The 18236-nt window shown below is 42.7% G+C and overlaps 1 protein-coding gene across 3 annotated transcripts in view; it reads right to left on the bottom strand.

The window, feature by feature from the left end:
• The window catches only part of LOC306930135 (semaphorin-3F-like), an 82056-nt gene that overhangs the window by 11758 nt on the left and 52062 nt on the right, over positions 1 to 18236 (bottom strand). For 2 of the 3 annotated variants that reach the window (XM_079510884.1, XM_079510886.1), the window contains 7 exons: positions 17887 to 18006; positions 15330 to 15416; positions 13043 to 13136; positions 11725 to 11844; positions 9376 to 9515; positions 7273 to 7387; positions 1 to 66 (listed from right to left, as the gene is read on the bottom strand). The exon at positions 1 to 66 is cut by the window's left edge and continues 4 nt beyond it. In XM_079510884.1, coding sequence (XP_079367010.1) covers positions 1 to 66; positions 7273 to 7387; positions 9376 to 9515; positions 11725 to 11844; positions 13043 to 13136; positions 15330 to 15416; positions 17887 to 18006 — 742 coding nt within the window. The remainder of the gene's footprint in view (positions 67 to 7272; positions 7388 to 9375; positions 9516 to 11724; positions 11845 to 13042; positions 13137 to 15329; positions 15417 to 17886; positions 18007 to 18236) is intronic. The other variant, XM_079510885.1, reaches the window with a different exon arrangement.

Below are 18236 nucleotides of genomic sequence, written 5' to 3' on the forward strand. Positions count from 1 at the left end.
AAACTGAGAATACTCCATATATGACAGGATTCTTGTTGTCTTGAGTTGTCTGGATGTACACGTCCCCTATAAGACATAACACGATCATGCTGTAATTAGAAAATACTGTTCAAAACATTCACAACAATGACCATAAGGCAAATAGTCTAACCAACAGAGTGACATAGAAAGTCAATACTGAGTTCTGTGAAGCCTTATTCATACCCTGTCGTAGAATGATGTCACCAAAATAGCAGATCCGCTGTTTCCACGCAAACTAAACTAAACTACTAAACTGTCTATCTTTCAAAGTCTTCATTATTTCTCCCATTACTCCTGGGATCCTTCAACTACACTGGCTATTGAGGCTAATAATGACAATCATGACATAGTGATTCTTTTTTGCCTTCTACACCGAAGCAGGTTGGGGTTGTGTGTGTGTGTGTGTGTGTGTGTGTGTGTGTGTGTGTGTGTGTGTGTGTGTGTGTGTGTGTGTGTGTGTGTGTGTGTTGGAATGGACCACCAGTTGGACAACAGTGTTTCACTGCGGTCCTCAGTCCAAACTCTCCCAGAACTGAAACTATAGTACTTGAGTCCCAGCGGGGAATACATGTGAAATGGAGCCCTCTCTGGTGTAACGTGGCTTTAATAGGAGACATATGTATGCAGCCACTCTACGGGGCTGAATCCTGTGTACCCTCTGACGGCTTAATAAATGAGAAAAGCACAGAGAAATAATAAGGGGAGGAAAATTGAGATCAATTTGAAGTAGACTACCAGAATTGAATGTAATAACACTTGAAAACACAGTTCCAATTAACACTCTCCATCAGGGGAATGGAGTAAGAGGAGCCATCACCTGGTCCATGTGCAGCAAAACCCTTCACTATACCTGTATTACATTTTACACTCTCTCTGGCTCTGAGAATAAAGAGCACAATAGGGTTCCAACGATCAACTATTTCCTTAGTGATAGTTGTATTTTTTTTAATATAAACTATAATGAATCAACCTGAAAAAAGCCAAAAAGATATATTTTTATAATAAACAAAATAAATTGGTCTGATTAGGCCCTATTTTATAGATAAAGACAAAAGTGAGGACCGTCTGAGATGTATGATGACGTATGACGATAAGAGCCCCTCACTTCAAACGGTTAAATCGATTAGTGTTGCAGTCCTAAGCAAGACTACATCTCCACAAGTCACTGGAAATACCAATCACCATGAATATCTAATAATAAGATCAGGCATGAAATCCAGGCCTCTACCATTTATAACCTGGGACCTTTTTCATGGTCATTTACGAAGCAGGAAGCAAGACATTAATCTGACACACTCCACAGCAATCAAGAAACCCTAGCCGCCCTTTCACATGCATCTCTACAAGATCATCTTTGGACCTAAGCATGTGGAGGAACACACCATATATATGCAACACGCCATGCAAGTTTTCAGGCTAAAGGAAGATACTTGAGGTCAAAGATGGCATTATCCAGGCTTATTACATGGCTTGGTTGAATGCTTGATTCTGATTGGTCAATCGCTTAATTCAGCGGTGAGTTATCTCATGATAATGACCGCTCCGCTGTATAATGACCGCTGCCTAATCAAACCCTCTGAGCACCACCAGCTGCGCGGCTGCGCCCGCTTGATTTACTGCCGTTTCCAACATAACAGCCATGTAAACACACACACTACTGACACACAATGTAATTTACAGCTAAACATTGCTCTTAAAAATGTTTTTGAAAACATTTGAGCGAGAAATAGACGAAGCAGCTGGACCCGAAAATGGATTCTATTTGATCAACTCACTTCCTTGTTTTCCGACAGTGCTTCAGCCCTGCAGCTGGGCAGACTCAGCCAGCGCGAAGTTATGGAATACTTTTTTTGTTGTGTTTTGGATCAATGGATTAATTTATGTTAGTTAGCCATGTAATAAGCGGGATAATATCTGGCTAGGTGGTCATTGTCGGGAGATAATTCACCTTCAGGGAGTGTAACCACCTCGGCTTCGCCTCGGTGGTTAAACTCCCTGTCGGTGAATTATCTCCCGACAATGACCACCTAGCCAGATATTATCCCTTACTTAACAACCAATTTAGACCTGAGGCCGATTCTAACTATGCCTTCTAAGACCTAACCTAAGGTTTCTGAAAACCTTCAAATCGTATATACAGTATATAAAGGATAGCAACAACTAATGAGACACAGAGGTAGCTCTCGGATCCAAAGGTAGGCTATAACTACGTATAGGTTGTACCAGGTCAAAATGGGTTAAACTTGTGCCCATTGAATAAACCATGGCAATATTAACTAGCCCCTCCTATATACAGCTTTTCGTCACAACACGTGTCACATTGAAAGGAGAATTTACGTCATATATGTCTGACCAAATCGGCTTTTTGTGGAAACACAAACATTAAATGCCATTGACAATGAAAGGATAATTTAAATCGTATGTGGATGAGCAAATCGACATTTCTAAACACAGTGCAAATGTTTTAATTATATATATATATATATAATTATATATATTTATATTAACATTAAATACATTGAATATTGTTAAAGATGGAGTGCCACATTTTTTGTGCCACATTTTTATGTGCAATGGTGTATTATCTACGTATTTAGGGTTTCTTCCTGGATGCTTAATTCATGAGGAAGTATATAAAAACAATTATTGGATGATGTACAATGGTTTGTTTTACATCATCATTACATCACCTAATCATAGCAACAAGCTATACCGAATTCCCTCCTCGATGTTGTAAGATGATAAGAGCACCCCTCACTTCACACGGGTGTGATTTTTTAAGAAGAGACTGTTGTAGCGTAAGTGGTAGAGAATTCCAGAGACTAGGGCCAAAATGATTGAAGGCATTCTGTTTTAGAATGTATTCTAGGTTTAATAAGGAGCCCTGCATCAAGGAGCTAAGCCATTCCATAGATTTAATACAAACTTTAAAACCAATTCTTTGTTTCATTGTGAGCCAGTGAAGGGAAGCTAAAATAGGAGTGACATGTTCAAATGTTTTGGTTTCAGTTAAAACTCTGGCTGCGGCATTCTGAACAAGCTGGAGTTTATGTAACACTTTCTTTGTCAGTCCATCAAAAAGTACATTACTGTAATCAAGTCTACTGTAAGTAAACGCAAAATGATTTGAATGGTTTTGTAATCATTTCAGACAAAACTATCTCATTATATTATGCTAGGGTGTGAACGTGACAGGTGATGTGTAGAGAAAGAAAGCCCCTAAAAAAACAGAAATTAACTTTTGGCAACCAGAGAGGAGATTTATAACCCATCTGACGCCAGTTTGACAGACCTCCTGGCTACAGCCTGGAAGGGAAGACGGGGAAGCAATGTGCAGATAATTGGAGCTCATTGCGTCATTGTGACTCTTGTTTCTGCAATGTTTTGATGTGTCAGATCTGACGGAGGATCCTTCAGGCTGTCTTGGTATCGGCGGTCACAGAGAGACGTCTCTGATTGCTGTGTACATTAGACACGCAGTCTACCTGAGATGTCTCCAAAAGGCACATCTAATCACACAGATCTATCGGGATCCACACGGGAACAGCGGCTTCAATGTGGATCTCGGACTTCATATGTCCGAGATGTGTCTGCTGTATTTAACATATGACTCCAACATTTTGATTCATCCATTGATTCATACGTCATTGACTTCTAAGACGTCTAAGGCGAGAAAGGTTGCGTGCCGCCTCGTTGACGGCAGACTGCTGGGCGAGCGCTGGCGCTTTGGCATGGGGGGTCAGATCAACATGGAATGAATTTTGTACTGGCCATATAAGGAGCATGTCTTGATTGTACAGGGTTTGGCTGCAGCACTAATAACTTTGGGGCAGGACCGTCTAGAGTTTGACATTTGAATGGACAGGTATAAGTCAAAAGGGAGACATCGAAGAGGAAAGATGGATGGGGAAGGATCAACATATGGAATGTCAGAACAGGTTCTGAAATATATCCATATATGGAGATCTAATGGTTTGAGGTTTGAGGTCAGATGTAGAGTTGCTGGCCAATAGTGATATCTCCATGGCCTTAACGGTGACAGCAGGTCACATTTACTATGACATCAGGGTCATCATCATGACGTAACATGTCTATTTGCTCAGACACATATGACGTAAATTCTCCATTCATTGTCAATGTGAATTTAATGTTTGTGTAGGACAGAAATAGCCGATTTGCTCGTCCACATATGACATAAATTCTCCAATCATTGTCAATGGGAATTTTATGTTTGTGTAAGACGAAAATATCTACACTAATAGCTGAATATAGGAGGGGATAGTGCCCCTCAAAAAAAAAATACAAAAATATAATATATATGTGGGAAAAAACTAAAGATAAGTGGAGGTACTAAGTTGGCCAACTGGCAGCGTGCACAAGAAGCGTGGTATGGATCGCTCCGGCTGTTTGGGAGATTAGCTCCAGACACAGACACACAGACACACAGACAGACAGACACACAGACAGACAGGCTAATGGAGGCCGTAAAAATCTAATCTTGTTGAACTCAGGGATCCACAAGATTCCACATGGGAACGGCATGGCTCCAGTGTGGATCTCGGTTATAAAGATAAGTCATCTTTATATGTCATACGTCTATGGCAAGTATAAATTATACGTGCATAAAAAAAGACATTAGTACATGTTTGAAGTAGCCTAATGACACACTCAGACATTCACACAGACTGACCCTCTTATTGACTTGACTCCTGTCGAGTAATGCCATTAAAAAACACAGAAGGTGAACAGACGTACATACTCTGAGCAGTCATGTGTCTGACAGAGGGGAAGATAAATGACTGTAGATAGTATATATGATCATTTCCTCTCGGCCCCCTTAAAACAGCACGCTATCTTAAAAGCCATGAAACTAAAAACCACATTTCTCTCTGGGTAACATATAAACCATGTTGTCAAAATAACTGCACTGCCCACAATACAGTATGTGTTGGGGGAGGGGGAGGGGGGATAGCAATGTGCCAAAAGGAAATTCTGTCTTTTTGTCTGGTAAAGAAAAGAACAGAGTGCGCGTTTTGGGATTTCATTGTTACAACCTACGAAAAAAGAAGAAAAAAACAGAAAGGCCTGTTTCCGCATCATTACAATGAATAAAAGGCCATAAAAACATCAATGCACACACACATTCATTCTGATGGTCGTCCTGAGTCTGACACACATTATTCTGGCTCTCTCTCTCTGTATGTCCACACAGCCGCCCCACTGGTCCCATCCCTCTCTGGATGAAAGACTGAATGCATTCACCTCTCCCAGCCAAGGTATAAATTAACTAAGCACATTCACTCAAGTACTGTTTACTCAGTCAGTACAGTTTTGAGGTACAATTACTTACTTTATTTCAAACGTATTTACGTACTTATGCTAATGTATTTCTACATTGTTGTATGGTTAGTTCTAGAGTACTTCTTCCACCTCTGCCTCATACTCTGCGGTCCCACTCCTCTCCTCTGGCTGAAAGACTAAATGCATTCACGTCTCCCACAGCCAAGGTACTTCCTCCACATCTGAATGTACTCGACCGGCTCCCCTGGGCCCCCATAGAAGCACTCTGATGCCTCCGCTGGGCTCCATCAGGACAGCCGGAGCTGGAGACACCGTTCATTTCTTCAAGAATGACTTGTGGGAAGGCAGACCGCACATAGGACCTTATCCTGTACCTCGGGAGATTCAAGCCTATGACCTCAACCATGCACGCCTCTGTCTGCACTCAGACTGTAAGTCTGACCTGTTGACCCGTGGATGAGCTGCTAAGAGCACCATGATGTTGACAGAGGATGAGGAAAGGGGACATAATATTTTGACATTCACATTGAGTGTTGCTCTGTTTCCATCAAGGTAGCTTTACATCTGTTCTCTGTTTAAACCTATGAAGAATAGCATTCGCAATGTCACAGTCAGGTGGAAACCTTGTAGCGTTACATTTCAGGAAATGGGAAAACAAACCTGTGTTCCAATGGATCCAATGTAGCTATTATTTAGCCTCAATCTCTTGCTAATACTTTTCACTGGTTCAATGTTTGAATGAAACCCACAGACTACCTTCACTTTCAATGAAAGAATTGTTTCAAATAAAGCAAAAATCTACACGCACGCACGCATGCACACACACACACACACACACACACACACACACACCACACACACACACACACACACACACACACGCACGCACGCACGCACGCACGCACGCACGCACGCACGCACGCACGCACGCACACGGGTGCATGCCACATGGGCTCTAATGCAGTGGTTCTCAAACTGTTTTGGCTACTTTATAGAACCTTACATTTACTGTATGTCATATTATGGTACGTAAATTATGTAAATCTTTACCCCTAAGATACAATACGTCACAAGTAAAACTTGAGAATATCCTTTTCTAATAGGACAGATTGAAAATAACCGATCTTCAAGCTCACAACATGCTGCATGGTGAGCTTGTAAATCTGCTGTTTTTGGTGTAGATCAAACAACGAACACACCAAGTACGCCCCAAGTAACGTGTAATCTCTCAAGACAGATTCAGAGCTCGGCAGCTGAAACTGTCAGCTACTCCCGTTACCTCCTATCAAATAAAATCTAACAACCCCCCTCCCCCAAAAAATCAATAGTGGTTCATTTTGAACTCTCACTATCTCAACTGATTAGTCTTTCACCCATGTGAGGCGATCCATTCATTACACACAGTAAGTAATTTCTGATAAATAACAGATTTGTAATATCAAGTTATTTTCATGGAGTGACTGCTGTGCGAAAAAGTATGAATTAGGCTTAACCACATGAACCACAGCATCCCTATTCTAGGCATGTCATAGGTGAAAATAGTCAAATATTCTAATGTGTGCTGTAGATGGAAAAAAGAAGGGTAGTGTAGTGAGTTTGTAGATCTAACAATTTTGCTAAATGTGCAATGTTTGGTGACTTCTTGTCCTGTTTTTACTGCTTTTAGTAGTGTGCTTATAGGGTGACTTTTTAAAATGAAATTTTTGAGCCATTTCTGTTTTTTATGTACTGTTTTTCCCATGTATGTACCTGAACATTTCATCTAAATTTTGCTAAATTAGAAATAACTGTTTGCCTACAATCACATGGAACACAGAGAGGGAGAAAGCCTTGAATGACACATGGCTGGTGAGTAAATATAGACCAGACCAGTGGTTGAATGGACATGGATATTAAAACTGCTGACAGGAGGCGGTAGATAGTGCCATATAATATTATTAGCAAACTCACTGAGCTCATCAAAGTGCGTCTCGATGCCATCGGCTCCGGGCACGGAGCAGATGAGACGGGCCTTCAGGAAGGTGCTCCACTTGTTGACCAGACAGCAGTGTCCGCCGTCGTCATTCTGTTGGGACACAAACACAAGACACAGGTATGGTCACACACACACCCCTGAAAAAACACCTTAAAATGGACTGGTCCAAGTGTTTCAAATTATGGTCGTGATCCGTTTTTAGGTTGTAGACACATTTCTATGAGTCGTGTCGTTTCCTACAAAATAAACTAATTCTTACAAAACATTTTGCGAACATTTGCTAAAGAAATGTACTGAAGAAAAAATACGCTGCAATGTGACACGTAGCGCACATTGAGAGCTTGCTATTTTCACTATTAAATAGAGCTTTAGTGATCAATTCATAATGTATTTGTTTTAAGTTTTGGGTTTCGAGGTGAAAAAGGTTTGGGAATCCCTGGACTGGTCCGTCCATCCATCGGCAGGCTGACCAACAGCTGTTTAAGACAACAGTCCAAACGAACAGTCAGCACTCGAGGGGATGTGTGAATAAACTCTAGCTTCGTGTGTCAGCCCCACTCGCCCATCTGTTAGGGATGCTCGCCAACTTCCACTACTAAGATGGAAGAGTGAAACCCAGGGGACATGATTAATGAGCCACAAACCTTAACACATTACATAGAGTCTGAAAGATTTACAGAACTGGAGAAACAGGGAGTTTTGTGTCTGTCTGTGTTTACCGTTACTTTCAATGGAGGAAGGGAGTTCTATTTTTGCCCACATTACTATGTCCTTATAAAGCTACACATTCTGTTATCCTGCATTATCCTTGGATCTATGTGTTTTGCAGCCTATATTCTTTGCTTAATTATATACTTTAGGGCTGTGTCATCTTGCCGGCTTTAGCTGCAGAAGGAAAAGTCTCTTGACAAACAGGGCTAGTGTCTCTGGGGTAATGTGAGGTGACGCTATGTAAGGACAGAGTTTGAAGGTTTGGACACTGTCCCTTAGTGACCCTCTGCTGTGATAAACACAAATCACCAAATCACCAATCACCAAATAAACATCTCTGAATGTTTATGTATGCATATAGACTGGGGACTGAAGCATAACTTATACTGCATCGTGCCACAGTGATGCTTGCAAAGAAGAAATTATATTCTTCCATTTCTTCCAAGTGACCATTGTAATATGGAGTATAGAGCTTGAGATATACTGCACTTTCTCACATGCTGGTGTCGTGTACTGATAATACCAAACCAAATGCTTACAACATACCATGCTATTTTTTGGCATGCATTATTTTTGTCTATTTTTGACACTGCTACGCATCAAAGTACATATACAACCATGCTTAAATTAGTCTTTTAGCTAGCCCTCCAATCTTGGTCATCTCTGAATTGAGCAAGATTTGGGGTCTGGAACGCCATCCTGGGATCCGAGGTTAGGCTTTTAGGTAAACTCCGTCAGTCAGTGAAACAGTCCACGCAAGGAACAACTCCCCCCCTTCCCCCCTGCAATGGAATGTTTTCCTCACTTGGCTTTGAGGAAACGTAAAAAGCCAAAGGATTTTGTTTGGTTTTATGGCTGCAGAGTGGTGTGTAGCTTACTCTACAGCGGTAATTACTCATGGTGAGTAAGCACAACGGGGGAAAGTGGATTTCTGGATCACTGTGAGGGTGAGAGAGACAAAAGCGCAGGACCAACACATGCAGCTACAGTTGGAGGCCATCGATATTGTCCTTTTCTTTTTGCTGAGGTTTGCGTGATCTGCGCAAAAGGACAGTTAACCCATTTTGGGCGGGAACCCCTTTTGGTGTTTTAAACATTATGTTATAATTTAGCTATTGAAAAATAGCAGATCTACAAGCTCATAGCGCGCCACCGAGTGGCGCGCTACGAGCTTGTAGGTCTGCTATTTTTGAAAAATCGTGAAAATAGAAATAGAAAACTGGAGGATTTAGAAGGATTTGTTAAAATTTTGAGGTCAGGCCTAAATGGGTCAAATGATAAGGGACAATATCGGTGGCACCCAACTGTATAAAACCCTTTTGTTATATTTCAAATAATATGATGTTTTTGGTTGAGATGAAACTCACCAGACAGATCCTCCCTATGCGGGACTGGGCCATGGGACTCTGACCCATCTCTGAGGATTTCTCCCGGAAGAAAAAGTAGAGCTTGTCGTCATTCTTCTCCGCACTGTCTGGGATGAGATGCGCGTGGATGAACGTGGGGTCTGTTAAAGGGGAGAGAGGGAGAAATGGAATGAGCTGTTAAGAACGTGGGGTCTGTTAAAGGGGAGAGAGGGAGAAATGGAATGAGCTGTTAAGACACAAATACATGTAGATGCAGCACAGACGTATCGCTAGGGTTGGGATCCTTTGGGATTTTAAAGATTCTGATTCCTTAAAGATTCCCACGGTCCAATTCCTAAACAGTTCCCTTTAACGATTGCTATATTTAAAAAATCATGCATCATCTCCTACTGGCCAATCAGAATGTCTGTTGCCTGTGATTGGTTAGCTGATTTGCTCGTTCACATATTATGACAAATCTTCCCTTCAATGTCAATGGCGTTTAATGTTTTGATGTTTAATTTACGTCATATTTAGAGTAATTTTGACCCAATTTCTCCATTCATTGTTAATGGCAAAATATACATATTTATAATGTTTGATATACACAATAACATTAAATTAAACATTCAGTGCATATATGTTATTGTAGTGGTTACAGGGATCCTCTGGGTTACTTAAGGGGTTCCAAATGGACCCTTATAGGTCTGTAACTCAGAGAGTGTACAAGGAACCAAATGGACCATCATGGTTCCTTTTGTACACTCAGAGTTATGGTGGTCCTTGAAATAAGACGTTTGAGAACCAATGACAGTGTGATAAAACCACTTCCGGAACAGATTCCAAATGTGATGGAACCAAATCCGGTTGTATCCGATTCCTCCGGTTCCGGATCCCAACCTTAAGTATCTCTAAAGCAAGATATCTTATGGTTAGAGCCCGATGAGAGTAGGATGCATGCATGCTGCTAGAACCCCTCCCCCCTGCGTCTCATTCATTATACCCGTCGACTGAGCTCCACTGCCCTAAGCCTGATTTATACATCGGAACAAGAACAGTTGATCTACAAGATCATAACGTGTCGCAGCGCGGGCGTGTTGTTTGGTTGTAGATCTGCATATTAGCCCTGCCCCTTACTTACTCACTTACTGGGTCACTGCTGGACAAACCACATAGGGTGCTCCCCCACCCCCCCTACCCCCCCGCAGCGACAGAGAAACAACCCAGTAGGGGTCGAAAGCTAAAACGTGCGGAGGGAGGGGACACACCGTGAACAGTTTAATGTTCGCGGTGTGTGTGTGTGTGTGTGTGTGTGTGTGTGTGTGGGGGGGGGGGGGATCTCTCCACCCGTGATGAAGGGGAAAGGGTTCCCCGCAGGGCTGATTAGCAGGACTCAGGTGCCTTGACGTGGAGTGCCCCCACTGGGGATCTGTTGTGGGGAGACGGCTGGGTCAAAGTGGAAAGCTGTCACCCAGAGGGGGGATGGGGGGTGGTCAGTGATGAATGCGGTGGCGGCTGTATGCCAGTGGGTCTCAAAGTGGGTCCTTGAGGGGGTTCCAGAGGGTTCCCAGCTAAATGATTGATAGTTCGGAATCAAATGGACCCTGACATGTCCATTTGATTCCATTTGACACTCTGAAGAGTTAATGTAGATTGGTCCAGGAGATTAAAAAAGATCATATCAAATGGGGGTCCATGGCCTAATGCATATCAAACTGGGGGTCCTTGAAATAAAAATAAAAAAGGTTGAGAATTACTGCAGTGTACAGTTGGAGGCCATCGATATTGTCCTTTTCTTTTTGCTGAGGTTTGCGTGATCTGCGCAAAAGGACAGTTAACCCATTTTGGGCGGGAACCCCTTTTGGTGTTTTAAACATTATGTTATAATTTAGCTATTGAAAAATAGCAGATCTACAAGCTCATAGCGCGCCACCGAGTGGCGCGCTACGAGCTTGTAGGTCTGCTATTTTTGAAAAATCGTGAAAATATTTATTTCAGAAAACTGGAGGATTTAGAAGGATTTTTTAAAATGTTGAGGTCAGGCCTGAATGGGTCAATATCGGTGGCACCCAACTGTATGCTCATGAGTCATGACACACCGCTGCCACGCTTCATTAGAGAATCGAGGCTACGCATAATCAATGTAATTTCCCCCCATTACTGTATGAGCGTACAGCTAGACTCTGCGACTCCTCCGGGCCATTCCTCGAGTTCTCTGTGACTTCAGGGAATGAATTGAAAGAGGCTATTGACCATCTCTAGGAAGTGGAAGAGGAATGTGGTGTGATGCAGGAATGTACTATACGGGCCCGCAAATCAATTGAATACACTACTTGATCTGCAGACGAGACAAGAAGATTGACGTCTTACCGTTTAACCATCTGGAGTTGTACTGGTCCGTCCTCATGGCCGTCTGCTTGCCTAACGTACGGAAGATGGCCGAGTCCGTCCCCATGAAATCGATGTAGACCCCTGCGTACAGCTCTCCATCTGTCAATCAGAGAGGGGAAGGAGACAGTGGCTCTTCTTAGGATTGATTTATATGTTGTTGATGTAGGCTTTGTTGGACACCGTGCGAGCTTAAGTATAACTCCAGGTTTGGATGTGACATCATGCAAAAACACAAGTGAAAAATACGAACTCAAACTGAGGATGTCCCCTGGCAACACTCATGGCGCGCACACACACACACACACACACACACACACACACACACACACACACACACACACACACACACACACACACACACACACACACACACACACACACACACACACACACACACACACACACACACACACACACCTTATCGGCATGTTTACATTGCCAAAGCAAATTGTGGAACAATACAAAAAATGTACAATTGAAAGTCAGAATCTCCAATAAATCAATGTCTATGTACCAAGATCACTCGATGCGCACACACGCTCGCGCGCGCGCGCGCACACACACACACGCACGCACGCACGCACACACACACACACACACACCCCCCCCACCCCCCCCCCCCCCCCCCCCCCCCCCCCCCCCCCCCACACACACACACACACACACACACACACACACACACACACAGAGAAAGGGGAGGTCAGGGGCTACATGCCCCGGCTGGAGGGGTCAGGGACGAGTTTGACCACCTGCAATCTGCTGACAACACTAGACCACCTACACAGCAAAATCCAGGGTGCTGATTTAACTCAAAACCCATATGGGTCCCCTTTTCCCCCACCCTTTTCCCCCTTTTTTCCCTTTTACTCTCTATACCCATGTACTGTATGAACATTGTACATAGAAATAACATACATACTGATACCTGGTGCCAATTGCCTAAACTGTAATCCTGGGCGTTACTTCCCCTCTTGCCAACATGGGGTCTGGGGAGAGCCCCGAACTGAGCTTCCTTCAATGCAATGCATGAAGATTGAGCAGGCCGCCTCCTATCATCACCTTATGGGGGAGTTTCCCCGGTAGAACGTAGCGCGTGGAAGGACCACGTTATTAAATAGTAAATGGTGCATTTATATAGCGTTTTTTTTTATTCAATGAACTGGAGTTGGACAATATCTAAACTGGAGTTGGACAAATTGAAGAATTACTGAAAACCTTTGTTTTTCATAAAGAACCATTTACATCTACACATAATTCTACAGCACGCATAGTCTTACAAGGAAGAACAAGTACTTACTGATTAATGCTGAAACACTGTTGAGTTTGGGGTCATAAGGACATTTGCCTTTCCCAGAATCCACTTTGCCAGGCTCCAGACGAAAAATGTATTCCTGAAATAACAAAGGATTAAGCACGTCATTAATAATTCTATTGTTTCCATTTAGTAGATTTAGTGTGCATTAGAAAAATTGCCTTTCTGGGGGCAGGCAGACCTCCTCTGAATGAAACACGTTAGCGACAAAGGATATTATAGTTATGTTCAGTTTGGGTTATTAGCTGAATCAAACGTGTAAAATATTAAACAGACAAAGTGACTGTGATAGGGTATGGGTCTCTCCCTATTGCGCAGTATATATGGACGGTTAATTTAAAAGTATTAAGCCCTAATTCATACTTCATAAATCTTTCATAAAAACAGTGATGATGATGATGGTGAAGTACAGGGTTTGATGAGGGCCCAGGTAGAGCCGGGCCTTAATTTTCGGGCCTGTTGAGAACTCTAGTTTTCGCCGGCTGCCGGGCACAGCTGCACAAATAACTTTGGGGCAGGCCTGTCTAGAGTTTAAATGGACAGGTATCAGTCAAAAGGGAAACATCGAAGAGGAAGGATGGATTTATTTTTTTTAATATAGGAAGATCATATTTGTATCGAAAGGCCTAACCAGGGACTGGGGTTGCAAATTAGCCGTGGCTACAAACCCTATGTACAACTCAACTGTTTTTTGCATTGTCCCTGTTAAAAAAAAAAGAAAAAAAAGAAAAGAAAAGATGGGGAAGGATCAACATATGGAATGTCCGAACAGGTTCTGACTACAAATATTGATGACATCAGGGATCTCCATATATGGGCTTCATTGTGATAGCAGGTCGCATTTACTATGGCAATAGTTTATAGCTGGTAAATACATTTCACAATCTGGTTTTGTGTCTTGCCCCAAGGTTAACAATACCAGTTGGGAAAGAGGCGTTAGTCTATGCCTAATTATAATATGATCCCTGATTTACTATCATCCCCGATGATGTCACGTGATGTCACGAGACCTGGGCACCATATATGGGGGATTTCCCCATGTATGGGGATTTGGAGTGATACTCTGACTGACTGACTGACTGACTGACTGACTGACTGACTGGGAAATGAATTCCATTACAAAAATTAAATAATTTTAAAACGTAGTGGAAAGCTCTCCACGTATCACAATTGTGAGGTTTTAGATCGGCTATTTTCAATAGAATTTCCCGACTCCTGGGGAGACACGAGCTAAAATGTTCGAGAAACACTGATCTAGTGGGTCAATTTGTGCTGAACAACAGAGACACTCGCACTGTAACTCTGTTAGATCTGTACAGAAACCATACAAGGCCAGTTAACAGGAAAACGCAGAGAGAAATCCACAACTCATTCGCCATGCTTCTATTATGTTCTATGTTAGTGGTGTGGATGGGAACTCATTCCACAGTACAAAAGGACCATCTTGAACCATATGTTTCATTGAGAATCTGTTCTTGCACTGGGCATGTGGCTACTAATAGAGAATATGTCAGGAGGAGACCAGTATTGCCAGACAGGACAGGTATATGCAGGGGGAATTCAGAGTAGTGGAAAAACTGGAGTTTGTAGCCATTCTTCTTGTGTTTATAAACTTTGTCGTGATACTGAAGGATGACAGCTCCATTCTGTACACTACAACACATAAATCACTCTCGGTGCAATGCTGCTAACCTCAGGCTATAAAAAACTCTACATAAAATAAATACAGTACATTTAAAAAATAGTTTGGTTGTTTTCTGGTATTACAATTTGGCTCCGTCCATTAATTTAATGTGCTACACACAGTAGCACATTAACCAAAGCCCAATATTTTACACAAGTTTGTAGATCAGCTATTTCAGCCATTTTAGGAAAGACTTGCTGAAACCCCAGATGCCGGGTTGAGAGTGGTCCGTATGTGGATTTTTATAAACTTGAACACAATGAAAAGTATTAACAAGAGTCAGTGACAAAAGTAATTACATTGGATGCAAATTTTTTCCCATTCCCTAAAAAGTACGTAATAGTTTTGGGCATACAAGGTTTCCACCCGACAGCAACCATATTAAACGACTCGGTGACACAGGAGGCAGGAGCGCTTGTGTCCATATTGATTTTGGACACAATGTTGTAACCTTTGTGGAAACGGTGACATATTGTTCAATACCTAACACTTTGGATAGAACAATGACCCCCCAGTACAGCTCAATAGACTGAACAGTAACTAGCAGCAGCCTACTCCAGGTGGGCATCAAAGCTACAACCAGCCCACCTTTGCCTCCATAGGCCCTGTAGTTGTGGAGTCCACAGCCCGACTCGTTCTCCCTCCAGACTGGGGGGCTTGTAGGTAGAGGGACCCCTATAACAGAGACACAGGGGACCACAGGGGGCCGTTTGATTACCAAAAATCAACGCTCCAGATTCCAGATCCTCTGATGGTGTGATCACGAAGAGGACAGAAAAAAAGCCCGAAAATGAAATGCCAGAGACCAAAAAAATAAATAAAAAAGAAACATGACAGAGAGAAGTATTTCAACTCAAGGCCATAAAGACTATAAAGGGAAAAGAGGGAAACTGAAGTGACTGAAGTCAAGAGATCGACATCCATTAGTTAGTAAACCACATCCATCAGAGTTCATGATTAGACAGATTTCACACTGTTAAAGTTGGTACAGTACATCAAACCAATGTACGTGCAAACCAATCCCATGCAGGTGCATGCAGAATCAAAGCTTATTTTGTTGTTGTTGAAAAGAAAGTACAGCAGCCTATGACTCCTAATAACTGAATTCTAAAACTTTAAAAGAATATTTTACAAATTCCAATTAAAAGCAACTTAGTCAAGTCCTCCCATAGATATAATGGACATTTTGTAGATACTGACCAGTGCAATTCAGGAACTATACAGAACACAACAGTGATGGTACAGACTACAGAACGCAAGCAAAACAAGCTCTAAAATAAACCGGATAACAGATAACAGAGAAAAGAAGGGAGGCCGTCTCAGAAGCGCCACGAGACGCTGACAGACTCAAGTGGGAAGTGGGAACCCTTTCTGTTCTAACAAATAGGACGATGTCCTCCTAACTAATGGTCTCTGTTTACAACCACTCTCATCGCCACTCTCGTGGTAGAAAAACCGTTACAGTGCAAAAGCAACAAAAGGCCTCGGGGGACATGCTGAGTGACAGGAATGGGGCTGAAATCTTAACCCTTCATTTAAACAGTGAGACTAAACAGCCGGCGTAGTGGATGTAAGTCGTCGTGCAGGGAAGGCGGGAGGGAGGAAGGGAGGGTGTGGAGGGTGGGTTGAACTACAAGGATGATGATGGATGAAAGGCCATCAGTAATGATGGCCTTTCGGAGACGGATGGCCTTTCAGAGGCTTCCCGAGCCGACGGGCCACAGGCTCTTACTGCTTATAAACAGGTGAACGAGGGGGGGGGGGGGGGGGAGTTGCTTTGGATATGCTGTCAACATGCTATTCCCAGCAGTACTGGAATACTGTCACTTTCTGTGGCAGCAGTTTGGCTTTATTCAGAAAACAGAATGCAGACAAATCCGATTTGTTTCTCAAATCTGAGCTTTAACTTAACCTGCTAAAGCTGCTTTAGCGTCCACACTGTTATTTGCATTGATTGAATACTTTATTCACTAACACATTCACTAACACAAAAAGGTCCTGGGGACTTGTTTCCATTGTGGTCCCATGTATTCAATTAATCCACTGATTTGTATTCAGACATCATCAACCTACTGTATCTGGATTGGTTGTTGTGGTGATGACAGGCCTGTGTGTGATGCTTTACGTCTTCTAATCTGTTGTACAACAATGTCGCGTGCCAAAAGAGCTGATCTAGAATCTCACAAGTTTGCTTGCAGGTCGGCCAAGCAACAGCGTCATATGAGGACCTTTAATTCAAGCAACAGCGTCATATGAGGACCTTTAATTCACGCTTCGGTGTCCAAGTGTCGAGACTCGTACACATCTTAAGCCCATTTAGACCTGAGGCCAATTCTGAAAAACAAATCTAAACAGACTCATCTAAAATTACACAGATGCTACCTGGCCGAAGTGGTTAGATTAAGATTTGAATTTCATCTCAGACCATGTGGTTCAAATCTGATGTCGCCAAAATCGGTTTCCATGTGTTTGTCTGCTATTCCAGACTTGATATAACTAATCAGATTCCATTCTAGCCTAGGATAGGCCAAATTAATCCATTGAGACCTGGAACGCATCCATGTCACGTTAGCGTTTAACCGCATTAACCATTAACCTATTTTGGGCGGGAACCCCTTTTGGTGTTTTAAACATTGTTATAATTTAGCTATTGAAAAATAGCAGATCTACAAGCTCATAGCGCGCCACCGAGTGGCGCGCTATGAACTTGTAGGTCTGCTATTTTTGAAAAATCGTTAAAATGTGCCTCAAATCTTTCCGAAAATTGTCATGATTTAGAAAACTTTTTTTTTTAAATTTCGACGTCAGGCCTGAATGGGTTAATCTGATTTGGGGTGCCAGTCTGAACATAGCCTTGGCTCGTTCACCAAGTGCAATTTCGCTGAAATAATGGAGACCTAAGAGAGGACTGACTATGTGCTTTTCTTTGAGTCCCGCAGACCGTGAAACAGCAGAGAAATCAATGAAAGCCAAGAAGCGGAAAATGACGGGGAGGAAAGCGGAGCCCGTCGCGAGGACGGAGGAGAGCGAGGAACACAAGCTGTTCCTCTGACCTCAGATTGATAAGACAGATATGTTGCTTAAAGAAAGGAGAAACTAGAAGGTCAATGTGTCTCCAAGGATGCCCTGGAGAGTGTCCCATTACCTGTGACCTGCGTCCTCGGTCCACGAAGGTGCAGATGGGGTTGTACGCTCCTGTTCCACACACATACAGGTGGGTCCGGTTCCACGGTTCGATCAGACGGATGAAGTTCCCGCATTCCCCCTGAAGCAGAGCATGCAACAGGTCAACAGGATCAGAGCAGTTTCCCATTAGCTCTCAAAATGAAACCTGAACGGATTAATTTGCATGAAAATCCAATGATCGTAAAAGACGATCGTAAAAGACGATCAAAAAAAATGTCAATGCATTGTGACCTATTCATTAAGTAGATAATCTCTAATCCGAGTGTCCCCATTCTGGGGTGAAGAATAAGGACTCTAGAATTTTTGGCA

Source organism: Electrona antarctica, assembly GCF_951216825.1.
Source record: "Electrona antarctica genome assembly, chromosome: 9".
NCBI lineage: Eukaryota > Metazoa > Chordata > Actinopteri > Myctophiformes > Myctophidae > Electrona > Electrona antarctica.